This window comes from Dicentrarchus labrax, unplaced genomic scaffold (assembly GCF_905237075.1).
Source record: "Dicentrarchus labrax unplaced genomic scaffold, dlabrax2021, whole genome shotgun sequence".
In the NCBI taxonomy this organism is placed as follows: domain Eukaryota; kingdom Metazoa; phylum Chordata; class Actinopteri; family Moronidae; genus Dicentrarchus; species Dicentrarchus labrax.
This window is the reverse complement of record NW_026136707.1, coordinates 20,186,799-20,205,839: the sequence shown is the minus strand read 5'-3', so window position 1 is coordinate 20,205,839 and position 19,041 is coordinate 20,186,799. Positions and strand designations below refer to the sequence as shown.

The 19,041-nt window shown below is 42.8% G+C and overlaps 2 protein-coding genes across 3 annotated transcripts in view; both read right to left on the bottom strand.

Moving 5' to 3' along the window:
* Positions 1-19,041, bottom strand: part of znf407 (zinc finger protein 407) — a 142,661-nt gene that overhangs the window by 69,172 nt on the left and 54,448 nt on the right. For both annotated transcript variants that reach the window (XM_051406730.1, XM_051406731.1), the window contains one exon: positions 11,272-11,346. In XM_051406730.1, coding sequence (XP_051262690.1) covers positions 11,272-11,346 — 75 coding nt within the window. The remainder of the gene's footprint in view (positions 1-11,271; positions 11,347-19,041) is intronic.
* LOC127367146 (teashirt homolog 1) overlaps positions 1-19,041 on the bottom strand; it is a 197,509-nt gene that overhangs the window by 147,364 nt on the left and 31,104 nt on the right. The window lies entirely within an intron of this gene.

Below are 19,041 nucleotides of genomic sequence, written 5' to 3'. Positions count from 1 at the left end.
TAAACAACCTGGGGTTTATATACAGTATGTAATCACACTACCGTTTATTTTTTTAGGTACATTTGCTAAAGCTTTATTAAATTAACGATATTTTGTATGTTGTTTAGTTGCATTTCAATGTTATAGAGCATTATGTTTTAAGAGAAAGATAGTTAAATTATACATTATAAACTATAAAAATGACGCCTATCTCTATCAAAGTGCAACGAGACAAGATGACAGGTGGTTTGCAATTCAAGAAAATGAAAAAAATTCTACGCATTGAAGCCTACATGATTCAAATAAATTTCCATGGCTCTGATCGGACCAATGGGGCAGAACCAAACAGAGCTGCAACAAACTAACCAACAAACAAACTCCACAGAATACAGAAAATAAGTCACACCTGAGCATCTACTTAACAGAAAAGACGGGAATAGACCATGGAGTTGATAAAACAGAATCATATTGTTACTGTTGTGCCATTACAGCGCAGACAATTTACTAACTAGCACCTATGAACGGCGCAGATGGATATCATCATCACTCCGTAATGGCTTCTACATGTTAATTCACAACTTTAGCTTCTCCGCCACGACTCCACCACAGAATAATGGCTAGCCTGCATCTGGTAGAGGCAGTGTAGGGCAGTGTATGAAGCATAGAGAGAAACGGAGAGAGAGACAAAGAGAAAGAGAGAGCGAGAGAGAGAAAGAGAGAGAGCGAAAGCGATGGGTGGGTGGGGTGGAGGCAGTAGCATATGGTGCCACGCTGCCATAAACAAGCTTTATGAAAAGACCGGGGACGTTTATTTAATCATGGAATACCTGAGGAATCGCAATGAGACACACACTTTGTCCCATTATTGTTAGCCCATAAATTTAACTGCTTTACCAGAACGACGAGGAACCTGATACAGCCACCAAAGACAACACGGGGAAGCAGGTGAATTTATGTATGTGTGTGTTTGTGAAGTGCACTGTGTCGTAGCTATGGTAAAGTGTGTGCGGTGTTACAGATGAATCGTCGTAACTGCTACACACTGGTATCTGTGTATCTGCAAACACAGAGAACAATACACTCTGGAAAGAATCTGGTAGAGAACGAACAGATACAGATGTATCCTCTGCTTCTCACGAGTCTACTGTATTACTCCATTCCTCTAATTTTATTCTTTTAGTAGTCTCTTTGCATGCATACACATTTATATTTTTACCTGTCATCACCCTCAGTCTCTCACAACCTATGTAAAGAATTAAAACGTTCATTAGTGTTACGACCTCCCAGGTCAGAGAAAAAACTGCCGAAAATAACAAGGTGGGTCTAAAGGCCCCCTGAGGAAATGCATTTCACATTTGTATTGAATTGAAACAGCAGTGGACATCCAAATAAAGCTCTGCACTGCACTAGGGTCATTTCAAACACACGCACATGCTTACAGTGGAAAAACACAACTGTGCCTGCACACAGACATGGACAAACGCACAAATATCACCATGTTTGCCACACGCATGGACTTGTAACATGAGACAATGCAATACACAAATACACATACTCGAAAGTTCACAAATACAGTACAAAGAGCTGCCTTTGCACACACAAAAACAAGTGGACTGCATGTGCAATTGTGTGTCTGCAAGCATACTTCTACACACACACACACACACACACACACACACACACACACACACACACAGCTCTGGGTCAGGGGGACAGCGGTAGCTCAGAGCCAGCTGTGACCTGCCGGTCCAGGTGCTCAGGAAAACCGCTGTTAACGGCCACGATTGATGATCTAATCAAACTGTCACCACGGCGATCCGCTGCAGGGGGAGGGGAGGTTGGGGTGGCGTGGGTGTGTGTGGGGGTGGTGAGTGGATGTGGGGTGAGAGCAGGTGGGGGGGAATATCCAGGAGGCCTCGTGCATGCTTACCGTTAGCCCAAATTGAGAGCGACAGTCTCAATAGTGAAAAGGCCTCTTTTTTCCCTCTCTAAGTAATGGAGGAAACAACTCCAGCGGTCTTCCGGAGGATGTCACATAATCAAGGGAGTGCCCCCCCCCCTTTCTGTAACGTCTCGGCTAAAGGGGGCGGCTGGAGACTTTGGACATTGGGAGATGATGTGGTACAGTGCTAGACCGATGGCCCACACAGAGCTGATTATGATGGGTTTGGTGTTAAACACACACATCGACACACAAAGTGCTCAGGGAATGCGGCAGACCTGATGTTTGGCCTCGCAGACCCCCAGTCTATAATATTTAATCCTATTGGGCCAGAAGGGAACATTGTTATTGTTGATTTAGTGATTAATTGAAGAACTACCTACACTGTACACAAGGAGATAATAGTAGCTTTTACATCCTCTAAATGGAAGAATTTCCAGTGAATTATACTGCAGTGAACCAAGACTGTTCCTCATTTTGCTGGAGACTCCTTGGGGGCCCCTAAAGGACCCCTACAGCCTGCTCAAGACCTTCTGCTGCACGGGCCTCGGACCCCACTTTGGGAACCGCTGTCCTAAACTATGATGGATCAGCCTCATTTCATGTCCAACAAATGAAACTGTTCGTACACGGCCTGCACTGGTTCATCAGATACCAGAAGATACAAAACTGTTTGTTGTGCGTCACGTGTGTAACTCCTTATGCAATAGGCCATGAGAGGGAGTGGTTTATATCAGTGAGTTTGGAGGACCAGCGGGTTTCCTTGAGGGGAAACTATAAGGTGACCAGTAAAAAGAAAAGTAGTAAAAATGTCATAATATTTTATCAAAAATTATCCCAAATTCAAAAAAGCAGTGCAAAGTGTGCAAATATTTCTCTCCAACAATCTCACAAACAGAAAACTTTTTTGGTAAATGTCAGGGGATAAGATATAAAAGATTTTATTATGATACAACGTATCTGTGGCCTTTATCACTGTCCTTGGAAATCACATCCTCTTTTACTTATTTTATTATAATATACTATATTGTAATCCAAAAAATACATATGTGTAGGAAAACTTTTTTAATAATAAGAAAATTATTCTTATTTCGTCATATAATTGATCTCAGTGAGATTTTTTGTTTGGGCCATGAAATTTGTAATAATCGACTGATACGGTCACAAGTAAGTGAGTGAGTATTATGTTACATTGTTTATCTTTAAAATAACATACATATGTGTCGAAGTGTATATATATTGCTTATATGTTTCAGAAGATAGTCCTTGATGCAAATTACTTAAAAAGATAATGTAAGAAAAATACATCTCAATCTATCTTCCACAACAGATTAACAATGCAGTGTAGCCACATGGGAAAATATGAAAATACTTCACGAGTCCACATAAAATTAAATGAATTAAGCTGTTCTATATTTAGCTCAAAAGAGAAAAGTTCAGGAAGTTGTCCAACTTAATAGTGGCCTTGTTGATCGCTGCCTGTTCTGTGCGTGTGTTAATCACCTTCCCCAGGATATATCCTCGACTGCCGCTTGCCCGTCCAGCTCGCATTAATTTAATCGCTGCTCAGCTAATTCATTGATTAATTGGCTCATTAGTGATGCCTGGCAACATCCATTTCTGCCACGACAGTCTGATGTTTCAATAGAAAAGAAAAACAGGCTGGCAACAGCCCAGTTTTTCCACAGTCCCACTGTGCATAATGTCCAACCACTGTCAACAGTTAGCCGCACAATTGTGTCACTGTATAACTGCCTGGTTTTGTGCCACAGGATGTGAAATGAATATGAAGGTGAACTGTGCACATTCTCCGTTCTTGTCTGGTTGAGTAATGTCACTTGGGTTTCAACGGTGGGTGACATCATTCTCAGGGAAAAGAAAAACTTCAGAAGCTGGAAGGACTGTTGGAGCTGCACTACCGAGGTGAGGCAGACGCTGTTATGAGAAGACAAACTACTGCTGCAGATTTATTCCACAAGTCAAGGTCATGTTGCTCTGACATGACGAGTGGCTCCCAACTCTGGGACGAGCTGTCGGCCGCTAACTAACATTATTATTAGTAATAGGAGCCGATGGGACCCTGCTGCACCCTGCTACAAGGAGCTGGGTGTTAGAATGACCAGCAACAACACACAGCCTCGATAGGAGTGCTGATGTGACATCACTGGCCAAACGACATGACCATAAAGAAGCCAAGACGTTTGTGACCTCTGACCTCTCTGCTCCAAGACACAGGCTCAGATTTATAATTGGCATTTTGTCACAGTTGCTGCTACCAGGCTGTGGTTGTACTGTGCTTTAACTAATGATGAGTAAGACCACAGAGGTGGGCATTTTAGCATTAAAGTGTGTCAGCTTCAGAGAACCAACATGCTTCCCTCACAGCCCCCCTACCCACAAACACACACACTCCCACAATTCTGCACCATATGCCCATGACAAGTGCATAAAAATCGTTCCCAAGCGATAGCACAGGCCAACCCATAAAAACTTAATGCACCTAATTTTCCAGTAATCAAACTTTTATAGACTGCAATGGCTTTTAAACTAACAAATTTTAATTATCGCTTAATTTTAACAGCAATATTAACGCAATCCCTCATTCTGCGAGTGTTCATTCTCCATGAAATATTGAGTAGGGTAAACAGCGAGGCGCTGTCCGCTGGCTCCTGTTCAAACAAGCAGCCAGCAAACACAAAGGTGAGCTAGGGGTCGCTGAGGCCTTGCCAGTACCACGCCGGGACTACGTGAGCTGCACAGACCTCTGGGAAACAGAGGTTTGTGAGTGCAAGCACACAAAATCAGTCCGCTGATGTTGCACTAAGATTACTACACAGCATTGATCACTGGAGTATGTTGGTCAGCGGTCCTGCTTCAGCAGCAGACCCTTGTTTATTCGTTGTTGTTGTAGGTTTGATTTTACATTGATTTGAGCTTTTTTTTTGTGTATATAAACAAGAAAAATTGATTCCCTTTCATTTTTTTCAGGATTTAAGGATATTTGGCTATCCCACAGCGAGTCCACATATCCTTGAATGCTTTCAAGTTAATATTTTAATATTTTCCTGCTGCCTTTTTTGGTGCTTCTGCATGCTGCTAATCACATCCCTGCTTACAGTACCAGAAGCACGGGATGTTATTGACTGCTGCCCTTGGGTGGCTGAAAACTAGGCCTTACCACCCAACACCAAGCCAGAGAGACAAAGTGCTGACACAGGCAGATAAGGGAAGGAAGAAAGAGAAAGATTAAAGAGCAGATTCATTATCAATAATTAAGGGAAAGGATTTATTCTAATGAATTAGGGGTTGTCTTTATCTACTCTTTATCTCCTTATCACACTGCTAACTCTCTCTTTTTCTCCTTTACACACACACACACACACACACACACACACACACACACACACACACACACACACACACACACACACACACACACACACACACCCTGCACACAGACTGGCTCGTGGTTTTTGTGTGACTTGACCCCTGCCTGCTCCGTGTGGTCCATATTGCCACCATGCTGGCTCCACGCAGGGCTCTTCCGCCCCTGCTCCACCCGTCAAGCCTGGACGGTCCCGGCCCTCGGTGCCGGGGCAATATGGCCGCACCGCACGGCATGCTGGGACGCGGCTGCAAGCCCAGAGCCCGGCGCTGCAGAGCCAGATGCCCGCTCAGCCGTGCTCGGCCCCTGGCACAGTGATGGGGACCGACTGCATCAACATATATGTATATCAACTCTGCCGTGTGAACATGCAGAAACGTGGTGCAGAATGTAAACCTGGATTTGACTAGAATATTGGTTTACTGATGTGTGAGGCCAAGTGTAACAAACAAACAAAAAAGATGCAAAACATTTACATACAGTAAACTACATGTATTTACTGTTGGCAGGTTCCATCGAAAACGAGCATCTTCTTCCAAAAGAAAAATGTCATTCTCTACAATTTTCTCACTGAAGTAATGCAATAAAGGATGCTCTGAATATCCCTGCCTTCATTTTGTGAGTCATCACACCTGCGCAGCATGCATCATGCTAGCTATTTCTGGATCTGTTCATGCCTTTTCACCTGGTTTTCTGTTTTCTCCTTTAGCACCCGCTTACTTGGCGCAGGCATACAGTAATGCTGTAGAACAACCGACAACATGCACTTGAGCAAAAGTGTGAGCAGACATCCCAAAAACACTGAACACATTCTCTCCAGCTGCTTGTATCATGCTCTCCCCCCCACACTTAAACAAATATATCTTTCTTCTGGGTTGTCAGCACTCCTGTTTCAAGAGTGATGAGTGTATTAGTTCAAGGAGTTTATTATTACAAGCGTGAAAATGGCAGGCGTTTTAACAATTACCTAAAAAAACAGGTATGCGAGACAGGTCAGTTGTCTTTTGGCGCCCTGTTTTTAAAGAACTAATTACAAGCAATTGAGGCAAGGTCGCTGCTGTCAATCATGTTCTCAAGCCACTCCCTTGTTATTGAAGTGTTGGTTTAGGTGCCCACACACACACACACACACACACACACACACACACACACACACACACACACACACACACACACACACACACACACACTCTGAAAGAAACAAACACCGAGGTTAAAATGATAAATGACAGCAAAAAAGAGAATACAAGGAGTTAAATAAAAATATGTGGTGAAACTTTTTAAGGAATACATTTTACTGACACACACATTCTCGCACACATATATAGAAGCCATTGTTAGTCATACAGGACTTTGGGTTGTTACTTAAAAGACGTGATACAATATTTATATTCCATGTTCCTCCTTAGGGGCAGTTATTCTTTCTTTTATTCTATTGCTGTAGTTAACACCACACATCCAAAACTGATGGTTGCACGTAACCTTTTTTTTGGTTTTACAATAGATAGATAACTGTTCTCCTGTGAGTGAGCAGGAAAAAGCATTCTTGATGTGCAACACTCAATCCAAATCAATAAAATCAAACTAGTGGGAATACTTCTAATTTTGGAGACTGTACAACCATTTCCCCACTAGGCTGGCTCAGACCGTGCATCCATTAACTAAATAAGGGAGATTATATATTCAGATGAAAATGCACTGAGGAAAGGGGATAATTCAACTCAGAATGACATTACAAGTGGGTGATAACAAAAGTGACAACTTCTTATTATAATTTGGCGCTGTAATGCAAAATGTTACAATAAAAACCTTTTGAGATCAGTACAAGCCATTACAATCAGACACCACACAGCTAGGTTTATGCCAATTTGCGAGGACATGCGGTCCTCATAAGTATACATCTGTGAGAAAGCACACACATGCAGGCAGACAAAAGGACAAAAAGCCCTCATCTCCGCTCAGTGCCTGCAGTGAGGAGTGGTGGTGTGACTGAGACGAAGACCCAGTTGTGTCACTTTATAACAGTTCAGCTCTCTCCCTATCTTTCTCTCCCTCTCTCCCCCTCTCTCTCTCTCTCTCTCTCTCTCTCTCTCTCTCTCTCTCTCTCTCTCTCTCTCTCTCTCACACACACCCAGAACCTGTCAGATAGTTGGAGTCTGTCATCTCACCCATCCTCCCCTCCGATTCCCCTTCCCTCTCTTCCCCGCTGGGGTTATAACGATATATGGGGCTAATATTAGCCTTTTATGTAAAGTCAGATCTGACCAGTGTTGGCCATCATTGCCCACTATGCTCATTAGTGTGAACTGATTGTAGGGAGACACTGTGACTGGATTCCACAAAGGTATGGACAAAACATATTTTTACTCATATGAAAATAAAAGTTAAAATAAAATGTGTGTTTTTAACGCAGTTTTCCTGTGTTTGTGTGGGTTTTCTTCAACACTAACATACATGCTAAAACTCCATATGACAAGAAAATTTGCAGGTTTGAAACCAAAAGGACGCACTTCATTTGCTTTGACTGCTGCAGTGTGTGTGTATAGGCTTGCTGGATGAATTTGTACAGCCATGTTTTAAGTAACCCGACTGCGCCAGTTCGTTTGTAACACTGAACCATCTGCAAAGTCTTCCTTAGAAACAGTTTGGAAAAGGGCAGTATTTGGCAGGTGATTGGAACCATCTGTCTGTCACTGTCTTTCATGAGTAGGGCTGCCCCCTAATTGTCGAGTTAATTGTTAGTCATTGAGAAGAGTCTTAGTCAACCAACTTTTTTTGGCTAACCTTATTACTATTATGTGTTATTCTTTTAGGAATCAGCCCCTGGGTGTTGGGCTCATTCCCCCTTACTTCTTAGGAAAGGTCAAATAGGGACAAATTTCCCTAAGTGGATAAATAAAGTTTAGGCTGATTAACAAAAATAGAATCTTTTCAAACCCTAAATTAATGGGACTCTCTTGTCTTCACAGATACCCACCCAAAATAACTTGGCGTTTGAGGCCCCCGACAGTTTTGGCTAAGTGGAGCCTGGCGTTACCTACAGCTAGTCAGGTCTCTTCCTCCTCCTCTTCTCTTTCTTTGACTAACAGATCTCCCCAGTGTTCTAAAAATACCAGGTGAACAGGGCCGTAGAGATGGTGATGAAACTGCCTCTCTGACACTGTCCCACTGCAATCCATCTCTCCACCGCCTGCCAGCCAGCATATGTTTGCAATTGGCTCCCCCCAACAACCCCCATTGCCTCCCAACCAACCCCCTCCCTCACTGGTCCCCAGTTGCCGGTTCAGATACCCCCCCCTACACACACACACACACACACACACACACAAGTTTCCCCATCCTTTCCCTCTCCCTGTCTCTCTTTTTCCCTCAGCTCCCGTCCTAGTCTCCAGGTCTGGGCTTTCAAAACCGGTGCAGTTATCAATCTTTGAGCCAGCACTGTCACGTCGAACCAAACCACTCACACTTACACACACACACACACTTCCTCTCTTTTCTCCTTTTCTTTCCTCCTTTCTTTCATCTTCCCTCTCTGCCTATCTCTTTGTCATCCCACCTCTCTCTCTCCTCCTTTCTTCTCCACCGTCCTCTGCCTCCTCTCTTACACTTGCCCAAATTTGTTCCACTTAATAAGCCCTCCCCAATGACCTTGTGCTAATTAAGCTGTACTGTGTTGGAAATATGATGGTTAATTAATGATGAGATAAATTCTGTCTGCAGGACTGTCAGAAAAATGATGACATCGTGTTTTACAGGTTTAAATAGAACAAACCTTGTGGCCGTCCTCCCTTTAAGTGCGCATGTTAGCGAGTGTGTGTGCATGTGTGTGTACAGCAGGCATGTGTTTAAGTGCAATGAAAAGAATTTGAGAAAACAAGGAATAAAAAGAATGATCTTTTGATGACTGTAGAGTTTGTGTGTTTATGTGCATTAACAGAAGATTTAGATGTAGCAGAAAATTTGTACCTGTATGTATATATTGTGTGTGTGTGTGTGTGTGTGTGTGTGTGTGTGTGTGTGTGTGTGTGTGATGTACTGATGCTGTGTGGGATAATGCTTTATGGCTGAGCAGAGTGACTAGAGTTGTTTTTGGCAAAAACACACACTGAGCTAAACACTATCAGGTAACACACAGACTGTACAGCTTCATTTGTGCCCAGTATCCTTGTGTGTGAATTTGTGTGTGTGTGTGTGTGTGTGTGTGTGTGTGTGTGTGTGTGTGTTTGTGTGTGACCTTGGCAGTGTTGCCACCTTCTATTACAAAAGCAATGAGCACTAAAGGTCTTTGGGATGGAACATGTTTTTTACCAGCTAGTAGATTCAATCCAAGCGATGTCCTGGTTGTTAAAAATGCTAAACATTTTAAACTAAAATTGTCTGTTGTAGGCATGTCGCCAATTATGCAAACATGAGGATTTGATGTAGACAAATCAATGTTTTCTAAAGTTGAAGTTTAATGTTTGAGCAGCTCAGCACAGCCCAGTATATGTGGTTGAAGGATTTGCAGGTGAAAAGCTAATGAGCCATCTATTCAAACGTTATTTTAATAGCATTCGATTACTACACATGAAACATGACACTTCTGCAGGGTCTTCTGCATATATTTCTTGGCAAAAGTGGTTAAAAAGTTAAATCCTTCTCATAAATTACAGTGTTACTACTGTACGGGTTTACAATGACCGCCACTACAGTAATGGCAGCTTGTTACAATCCGTCTTCAACCGGCATTTGTCTATAGAGCCGACCGATACCTGAAGTCAGGGCAGCTGGCCTGTCACCTCTTTGCCTTTCCTTTTTTTTTTTTTTTTTAATTAAGTCACAAAGACCTCCTTCTCTTAATTGTGGTCTTGTTTATTTTTATTTCTCTTTACAGTTTGTTAATAAATGTTAGCAGCTGTTAACAGGAGAGGCATTTGTTGTACTTTTCTTTTGGACAACAGTAGCGCAAATGTTGGACTGAAAGGTCATCGGTTCAAGTCCCCGGTCAGTCAGCCTAGTGGCAAACAGCAGGAAACTGCGGTTGCACTGGGTAGGTCACAGATGTGGAAAATGTGGATGAAACAGAAACTTGAAGCAGTTGAGGATATGAGGATTTGTTTCCATCTAATCCAGATGAACAGCTGACAGTAGGAATTTAGTTGATAATGTCTGAGAGATGGAGAGGCATCTGGTCGGGCTGCTTACTTCCATATCTGAAGCCACTTGTCATATCTAATACCACACGTTGTCAAAAGTATCAATTTGGTTGCGTAGTAATGAAAAAGCGGGTCTGTTTCTATTTTAGCAGCTCGCTTGACAGATTGAGAGGTGTTTAACGTCTCGTTTTGGCTTGTCAGGGTAGGAGGGGGGGTTTGGGGGGGGCTCACAACTTCATCTCCTCATCTTTCTTTTTCACACACATACACAACGCACACACACTGACAGCAGGGCTCTGCTTCTGATAGACAGGGCCAAGCGGGAGACATTACACATACACAGAAACACACACTCCCATACGCAGACAAAAATGGTAAAAGAAACATCATTCATCCTTAATTCAAGAGGGAGAGCAGAGAGTGAGATGAGGGAGGGAGGCAGATAAAGTTTGACAGAAAAAAGGGATGTAAGCAAGAGACAGAGACAGACGGAATGAGTGAAAGCCATTTAACTCATTAGGGAAAGGGAGGATCTCAAGTTATATTTAACTTGAAATTCACTGTAATTAGTGGGGACTTTTTGCTTAAAAGCTTACAGACCTCCATAGGGGTTGTAGGAGTCATCCTCCAAAATCTAGAATTAATTGCCTGCTGTATCTCTCACTTTAGCTAAAGTACTCGACAGTCAGGACACAGGATAGGGAAACATATTTGAATAGAAATCTCCCTTTTATGAATGTAAACATACTAGAATTAAAATTCTGGAACATGTGTTTTGACTGAGAAGCAGATTATGACGCGTAAGTGCTGAATGCAGTTGTTAAATGTACCTCTCTTTACGCTGTCCAACTCCATGCTTCCCCAGTAGGTGGGTGCTGAGGTGTTTCTTCATCACGAAGGCCCATCTACAAAAACACACACACACACACACACACACACACACACACACACACACACACACACACACACAGAACATGGGTTAATCAAAGAGCAATACTGATAATATGGTAGATCAATAATATGCTGGAGCATAACGTATGTAGCGAGAGTTTGTACTGCGCTCGTCTTCTGTTGTTTGTTTGAAGAAAATCTGAACCATGAATGCATCACTACAGCGCATGTATGCCTGAGAAATATGTTCCAGGATTATAAGAGAAGAAGGATGGGACAAAATACTAGAAGATGTGAAGCACTGGAAGACAGCCTTTTCAATCATCTGTCCTCAAATGAATTAAAAGTTCTTAAAGTCAGACTCAAGCTGGGTAGAAACACATTCTCTTTTTGTCACTGTTTGCTACATTGAGCTGTAAAACAGAAATATTGTGGTGTATTTTCTTTTGTTATTCTCCCACTGGTAGAAAGTTTCAAACACCTTCTCTTCCATTCCTAGACTTTTCCCAGGAAACACTATCTGACATGGAGTTTTAAATATAATCTGTCACAAACAGGTTTTTGGGTGGGAAAAAACTATTGTTCTGGTAATAGAGGACAGAGCAGATAAACAGACACAAATGTATATGATCAGGTTGCACTACAAGAGGAGTTTAAAGTCTGAGTTTGTTTTACAGGCACCTTTTGGTTCAGACAGTAGAATAAGAAAGAGTTCCACATGTTGTAAATCAACGTGTCAAATAAATATGTACCCACGTGCAAGGATTCACATGCATATATATCTACAGTACAAGCAGTTGCACGCACACACAGTCAATAATACCGGGGTACCGCAGCTCGTCAGTGACCACAATGTCCTGACTTTGTCGAGGGCCCTGAGTTTACCATGTCTCCTAAACAGCATATGAAAGCATAATGAACGGATGACAGGACTAACTACTCTGACATCCAAGCTGCTTCACCAGTGTTTTCATCCCCTGGCCTTTTCATTTAGCACCCATCACTTCCCATTATTGTGCAACTGAAAGACAATGACCACATCTGAGAGCTGAGGATGGAGCTACATGAAAGAGGCCGAGGGAGTTGAACCGACAGTCATGTGGCTGGCACTGTCACTGCACACACTCGGGTTCCTCCTCCGCGTCGCTCCTCCCATTTCTTCGTTTCTGGACGTTTTCACTCTTTTTTTTTTTCTTCTTCCAAGTAGATCATTATTCTGTTTTCTCTGAGGCGAGGCCTGTTTGTGCCTTTCTGAAGCTTTCCTTCTAACTGTTGGAGTCAGTCTTTCATAAAGCGAACGCATAATTATTTCACCATTTATGTCGCCATGTCAGCCGTCTGGACGAACACATACACGGCTGTGTCCTCCATTCCATCATGGCCCCAGAGTCCCGTCCGTCATGCAGGCCCCTGAGGCCGACGCTAACTAAGACCACCACATAAATATTCAAACATGTTCCACAGTTTTGCCTCGCTATCATCACTTTACATCTATTTTCTCAATGCTCTCTAACTCAATCCATCCACCCGTCCAGAATGTTGCCTCAGAGTTAAACCAGGAGCGAGCGTATGACTAAATCTTGTATATTCCAATCAGGGAGACTGGCAAGATCAAAATGCTGAGCTTCTCTGGCCCACTGAAAGGGCCCCTGACTGACGGCATCATGTATAAATAAACAAAAAAACGTAATTAAGATATTTTGGAGAGGGTGGGGGTAAAAAAAATCTATATTTTTGAGAAAAAAGCACGGCCTTGGAACACTTCACCCGCGCTTGTTTAAGTCGTCGTGTTTAGACGTGGAGAAAAAAGAGCTTGCAAACATTTCTGTTAATTATGTATTACAGCTGTCCTTCATAAACCTAATTACAGAGTGCTGAAAGGCAACAGGGGCAATTTGCATATGCGCATGAAAGACAAGACATATGCAAAATATGATTTTAATTAGCATTCTTTGATAGCAAGGGGTACAAATCAAACTGGCATGTTGTGAGATTCTCATCTCGCCCATTTTTTACTGGATTATTCTCAGAGTGGCACGAGTGCAAGATGGGTAATGCCCTGTGGAGGCACCTGGCACAGGCTGCGCGCATGCACACACACACACGCACACACATAAATGGGTGTTAATATTCACAGAAATGCACAATAACAACATGCACAACCGCAAATAACCATACAAAATGGAAAAATACAAATTCCCACTATGCACTAAAATGGTAATGATAACATTCACAATTAGCAATTCACCATATGATTATCTAATACACCACAATACCATAATCTTGATATAAAATGCAGGCAGCATTCACACACACATACACTGATACAAATTCAGACAAATGACACTCCTTACTCACAAAAACAGACATCCACAAGTACCCAATCTCTCATGCAAACACGCACACACCAACACACAGAAAGATCCCATATCTAAATGTTAAAGGGGCAAATCCATTTGTTTAAGGCAGTGTGTAATCAGCCCCCTGCCCTTGGTGTGTGTGCATCCTCTGCCATCCAGGTCAAGGCCTCAGCTTGTCGTCCTGCTGCCTTGGGCTGCATCATCAGCCCGAACCATCAGCCTTGATGGTTATTGTAACAAAGGGATACTTTAACATGCCATTCATCCATATCAATTCTCTTCCCCCCCATGAATTGAACTAATAAGGCTGTGCCTCTGCCCTCCAGGGAGGCTCATAATATCCATTGCAGATATGAAAAAAAAAAGAAAAAGAAAAAGAAAGACGGAGGCTCGGGTGTTTCACGTTCGACTTTCCCTTCAGACTAATCGGCGCGCCACAGCTCGTTAGGTCCGTGACGTGCCGGAGCTTTACCGATAAGCAGGGGAGACACGGCTCAATTACCCACAGTTACAATCTTTCTCTCTCTCATCCCTCCCGCCGCCTGATGATGAAGAGATAACATGTCAATATTTGATACAAACAACTTCATTTGCCTAATGGTGTTCCTGGATAGGCCCGTCTACAGGTCCAGAAGGGATGCGAGATCTAAGAAAAGGCCTGGAGCAACACTCGGCTTAGATGTACCATAGCCCGCCACCCCTCAAATCACACACACCCGTTCCTGAGAGCTGTGCACAAGGAATGCTGGGATAGAGCCAGGTCAGACATGACACACTTTGCCAACTTTTGCTCAAGTTACTTTCAGACGGTTTCTTCAGGTTTGGACAATCAACCTTGTCAGACGGCTTCTGGTTCGACATCAAATGGGTACTAAGGTCAATGTCTCTTATTAATGACAATCCATGGACACAATAACACATCCCTATGTATGTGACAGTTCATTTTCAGTCTGTCATTTCACTTCTAAACTGGGAAAACGTAGTGCATTACCAATAGCAAACTTACTGTCTCCAAGATGCTACAACGAACGAGAGAAGACTAAATGAGAACAAAGTCAGTACACATATATATATATATATATACATATATATATAGAGAGAGAGATTTTAAACAGCTGTTTTCCTTGATATAGTTGTGAAAGACAAACGTTGGCGCAATTTCTTATCGTTTATTTTCTCTGAAAACAATTGAACATCCAGTTTGCCGCCTGCTGTGTGCTGCCACAATGTGAACGCAACACGGGAAAAGCTATGAGGTGAAAAATTAAGCTGAAATCGAATAAACTTCTGTATTGTAATTGGTTGAAAGGTAACTGAAAAACCATTACAAGGGAGCCACCAGATGTAGGAAGCGCTCAACCCTCACCGGGCGTAGCTGCCGAAACGTGGGGAGGAAGAGGGCCTTCCATAAGGGAAAGACGAAAGGAGGAGGGGGGGGTGTGTGGGGATGAGCTCTGAAGTTATGGGACTATGCTTCAGCTCTTTTTGAGGAGAAACACACATGCACACACACACACACACACACACACACACACACACACACACACACACACACACACACACACACACACACACACACACACACACACACACACAGGTGGTCCGCTGGGCCCCAAAGAAATGACTGTGTGTGGGCTCATCCAGCCTCCTGTGCCAGTCCTAATGATGGCCTCCACCTGCTGCTTTAATGTCACAGCTGGATCGCCCTCCATCCCTCACTGACTCTGACTGCCATCAGCAGCAGGTAGCTCCCCTCTGCACCCCCCCTCCCTCCGTCTCCTCTGCCATCTCAGCTTCACTGCCATCCTGTTTCTCCTCTCATATCAATATTACCTCATCCCATCCATCTCTCTGTTAAATGTATTTTTCTACTCAATTCCTGTATTCTCACATCACTTTGCCATACATCCCTTCACCTTCTCTCCCCCACTTCTGTACAACTTTTCTATTCTCCCCAGTTCTTTCCTTTCTGTCTATTCATAAATGTTTTTTTTATATCCTCGTCCTCAGAAGCAACAGGATTTATGGGAAATGTGCTCTTATTTTAGAAACACTGTGCCACTATTGTGTGAAGAAAAGCTAAACATGCATTAGCACATTTGATGTCTTAAGGAGGTACTATATTTACCACTGAAGAGAGAGAGCCATAGCATAAAAAAAGAGCTTTTCACAATGCCACAACTAATTTACTCTTCTGAGTAAACATAATGTGTTTCTTCCTTGTTTATTTTTTTTTATAAACTCATCCTGGAGAAGCGGAAAACCTGGAGGTAAGTTGACATGTCTAATCTGAGAAGCTTTGACAGGCAGGTGAACTGACAGAAGAACAGAAACCAACACTTGGCTGACAGCAACCCCGGAGCGCTGAGACAGCTGCCGACATGTCAGACAGACAGATAAACAGACAGGAACAAGAAGTCGAAAGATAAGACATTTATTGACAGACGGAGCGACTGCTTCCCTTGACAGACAGACAGACAGACAGACAGACAGACAGACAGACAGACAGACAGACAGGCAGGCAGGCAGGCAGGCAGACGTCAAGAATAAGGACTGAGGAAGGAGGGATTCTGCTGAGTTTACAGGCTTGAGTTTAATGGATGTTCTACAAGCGGGCCTATAGCAGTCGATGGGGTGAACTAAATGTGGTGTCAAATTTGCAGATGTGGAGATAGATGGTGATGGAAGGATGGAGAAAGAAAAGCCACAGGAGAGAAAGAAGGGAAATGAAGGAATATGAAAAATCATGATGGAGTATCTGGATAAGCTGGAGTGAATGTGAACTAGGGAGAGAAGCAGAGGCAAATGCAGTTTGTGCTGCTGTCGCTTTGTTTGACGGAAGCAAGAGGCGACTTTGCATCAATATTGCTTGGGCTTCTAAGAGATCCGCTTATGGAAACATCCCATAATGTAACAGATATTGGGGAGGAAAAATAAATAAATAAAACATCGGAATTGATTTTGTCTTTACGCCCGTGCCAGAGAGAAGCAAGCACTTGATCTATTCTAAGATGATCTTGATAAAAAATAAAAGAGAGGCAAAGTGTTTCTCTGACGACTGATCAACGTCAAGCCTCTCAACGAAACAGACACCTCTCACTTATGATGCCGCCGCCGCTTCTGCGTGCGTGTGTGTGTGTCCTCTAGTCTTAGAGGAGGTACATAAAAAGCTCACTTTGCCTCTCCAAAGGGGTTTTTGGATCATCTGCTGAGGCAGGTGATGGGGCTTGACGGATTGATTGAGGCGAAGTTCTCATCGACAGTGGCAGCGCCCCATAGAGTTCCCAGCTCCAGTGCACACTGTTCCATTAAAGGATCATTTAGAGGGAGAGCAAGTTCCACCTGCACTTATGCAGAGCACACCCTAATGTGAGATGAAACAGACATTTTCAAGCTACGGGAAAGGGAGGGAGGAAGGGGGAAAAAAAATTATAATAATGAAAACTAAAAATTCAGTCCCTTCCCAACAGCGCATTTCCATCTTGAAGCGAACAGCGATTGATGAAGTAATCTATTATTGATATCATCATCGTTATGCGCCGATGGCAGTTTCAGTGTTACGGAGCCCCCAGCTCTGAGCGTCATTGCACTGTTTGCAGATTATGCTACTCAGCATCATTATATTTTCTAATTAACTGCTTTAATTTGGGATTTAAATCCTAAGTGAGGGGAGAAACTTGAAAATGCTGAACAAGAAAGAATAAGACTGTATTTGGTGTAAAGATGAAAGGAGAGGTGTATAAAGAACAAGGTAGAGACAGCTACACAAGTGGCTACAGCACTTTTCAAAATAGACTTGTATAAGCTGGCATATTGTGTGGAATCAGCACAAACACGATTCACTTATATGGATTCGAGAAAAACACTATGACGACGTGCACGTGTCCTGAGAAACATTTTAAATGAAATACATACAACATACTAAAATACCGCCGTGTTAAGAGGAGGTGAGAAAGTCTCATTTCACACAACAAAATGAATCAAAAATGCTGGTTGTTAAAGGCTGTTAGCTTCTCTTGCTAATGCATCTCTTTCTCCATCCTTCCCTTCTTCTCTGCAGTGCAGTTAAAGATATGAAAAATATATGTGCTTTTTTCCCCCCCTCTCCTTTCCACCGCGCCGTGTTAAATCATTAAAGAGAAGTCCTGCTCATTATCTCTCTAAACAAAACTTCTCTTAAACCAAATAAATCACCGTTGCGCGGCGCAGCTAACAGCCGTGAAGGGATAAATTACAAAGCGCCTCACTGGCAGCGCTGGTATTTTAAAAAGCTTGCTGCACAATTTCTATGATGTGCAGTAATTTGTAATGCAGGTTTCCTTATGTTTATAAGGTCTCCTCAGATGTGTGTGTGGTGTATGCTGGGAGAAGAGGTGAAGGGTGGGCATTGAAGAATAAAAAGAGAGCCTATTTGTGTTCTTTGTACATTCAATATTATTAAGCTTGTTTTGGCATTGAATCCAGCACTAAGCTAAATCATTATACATGCCTGAATATAGTATATAAAGTTGATAACATTACTAAAGCAGCTAAACTTGACAATTTCCAGCAGGGTTTCACTGCTAACATTTGAAAGCCTGTATTTAAACTGTATGTTTGGACTGAAGGTCAGAACTGCAGGGAAACTGTTGCATAAAAATGCCCCCAACAGCAAGTATTTTGTGGTGATGTTAAAGAGCATTAAATTTAATCATTTCAAATCACTTTCTACCAGAATAGTATTCTTGGCAGGTTGAAAGCACTTTTTGAAACAGTTCTTAGACCATCATGGGATGCAGCTAAAGGACATACTGATAGAATTCATTTAGAAAGCTCCTTAAGGCAAGAGGTGTTTGCTTTCATTTCAAGATTTACACACCGATACGATTGATGCTGTTACATAAATTCCTTCCTCGCTGGCCTGAAATGATTTCTTTGAAGGCATAACAAGGATAAAAACTGACTATCTATGGTGAGAGCGGTTGCTCCATTATATCAGATGGAAGACAACACTGCTGATGTTAGCATTATATTTTTAATCAGCCAGTCAAACTGATATATTGGTGTGACTGTAACTAGTTTTTGTTTCCAGCTGACCACTGCCATTAAGGCTGGCGTCATTATAAAAGGAAAACACACCAGCAGGGCCTCCTCCTCTGTTAAAGATTCTAATTGAGGGGAAAGCCACCAGCCAGAGCTCTCACCTCCGTCCTCACCTCTGCACCCTCTGTGCTCCTTCAGGGACCAGAAGCTGTGATGAGCACCCGCCCCCCCTCCGACCTCTCTCTGGCCCCCAGTGGGCAGAATAAACTGCGGATAAAAGGGCTCCACTTGGGTTCGTTTACAACAGCAAGCCTCCCCTGTGCCTCC